Source organism: Corvus brachyrhynchos, unplaced genomic scaffold, assembly GCF_000691975.1.
Source record: "Corvus brachyrhynchos isolate BGI_N302 unplaced genomic scaffold, ASM69197v1 scaffold67, whole genome shotgun sequence".
NCBI classification, from domain to species: Eukaryota; Metazoa; Chordata; class Aves; order Passeriformes; family Corvidae; genus Corvus; species Corvus brachyrhynchos.
In genome coordinates, this window is record NW_008239114.1 from 437,826 (window position 1) to 439,001 (window position 1,176).

Sequence of the window (1,176 nt, forward strand, 5' to 3'; positions counted from 1 at the left end):
CGACCCGCGGATCCCACAGCGGGATGGGCTGGCAGATATCCCTGTGCCGGCATGGGGCACCCGATATCCCGATACTGAGTTGGGGGCACCCGTTATCTCGCACTGGCCTGGGGGTCCCAAGTGATCCCTGTAGCAGGCTGGGGTTTCCTGTTATCCCGGTACTGGGATGGGGGTACCCGGTGTCCCTATAACAGGTTAGGGGCAGTCGGTAACCCTATACTCGGTTGGGGTTCCCTGTTATCCCTATACCGGGCCCGGAACCCCAGTTACTCCCATAACGGGCTGGGGTCTGGTATAGTAATCACTACTGGGCAGTGATCCCAGGGTGTTGCCACACAAGGCTGAGGTCCCAGGTTATTCCTGTACGGAGCTGGGGACTCCCGTTATGCCTATACCAGCCTAGGGTCCCCCGTTGTCCTTATTATGGTCTGGGGTTCCCTATTATCCCTATATGGAGTGGGACTCCCTGCCATTATTCCCATACCAGGCTGGGGTCCCAGGTGATCCCTACATTGGAGTGGTGCCCCCTGCTATCCCAATACCGGCCTGGGGTTCCTGGTTATCCTTTTACTGGTCTGGGGTCCCCTGTTGCCTGTCTGGGACCTCCCCCATCAGCCCAATACTGATCTGAGGTCCACAGTTATCCCTACACCAGCGATGGGGACCAGTTTATCCCTATACGGACCAGGACACCCAGGGATGTGCGCACCTCCATCCCGAGGCAGACACCAGGAGCCCAAATCCAGAGCTGGTACCCAGGACTTTATGCGCCCCCACACAGACCTGGATCCCCGGGGTGACACACAGAGCCCCCGACAACAAGCGGGACCCCCGGGGTTCCGTGTCCCCCTTCAGCATCCGAACCCCCGGCGGCTCCAACCCCGGGGACAGCGACACCAGCGCTGTCGCGGGGCGCGGGCGGTCGCAGCCACGGCGTCTCCCGCAGCACGAACCAGCAGTTCCCGGCCCACAGCAGGAAGTTGAGGAACCCAAAGAGCTGCAGGAGAGGAAAGGGGAGAGGGGAGAAGACAGAGAAGAAGGGAGAAGGTCCCACGGGGCATCCTCGGGGGAGCACAGCGCCAGCACCCCACACACCTTTTGCACCCCATGAGCTTCAAGCACCCCCTGTACCCCTGTGCATCGTGTGTGCCCTATGTACCCCATAGAGCCCATGGA

General features: G+C 61.1%; 1 protein-coding gene across 1 annotated transcript in view; it reads right to left on the minus strand.

Annotated features, from left to right (window-relative positions):
* Window positions 1-741: 741 nt before the first annotated feature.
* Window positions 742-1,176, minus strand: part of SYPL2 (synaptophysin like 2) — a 7,183-nt gene continuing 6,748 nt past the window's right edge. The window contains exon 5 of the mRNA XM_017739802.1: window positions 742-997. Within this exon, the coding sequence (XP_017595291.1) occupies window positions 764-997 (234 nt within the window). The 3' untranslated portion in view covers window positions 742-763. The remainder of the gene's footprint in view (window positions 998-1,176) is intronic.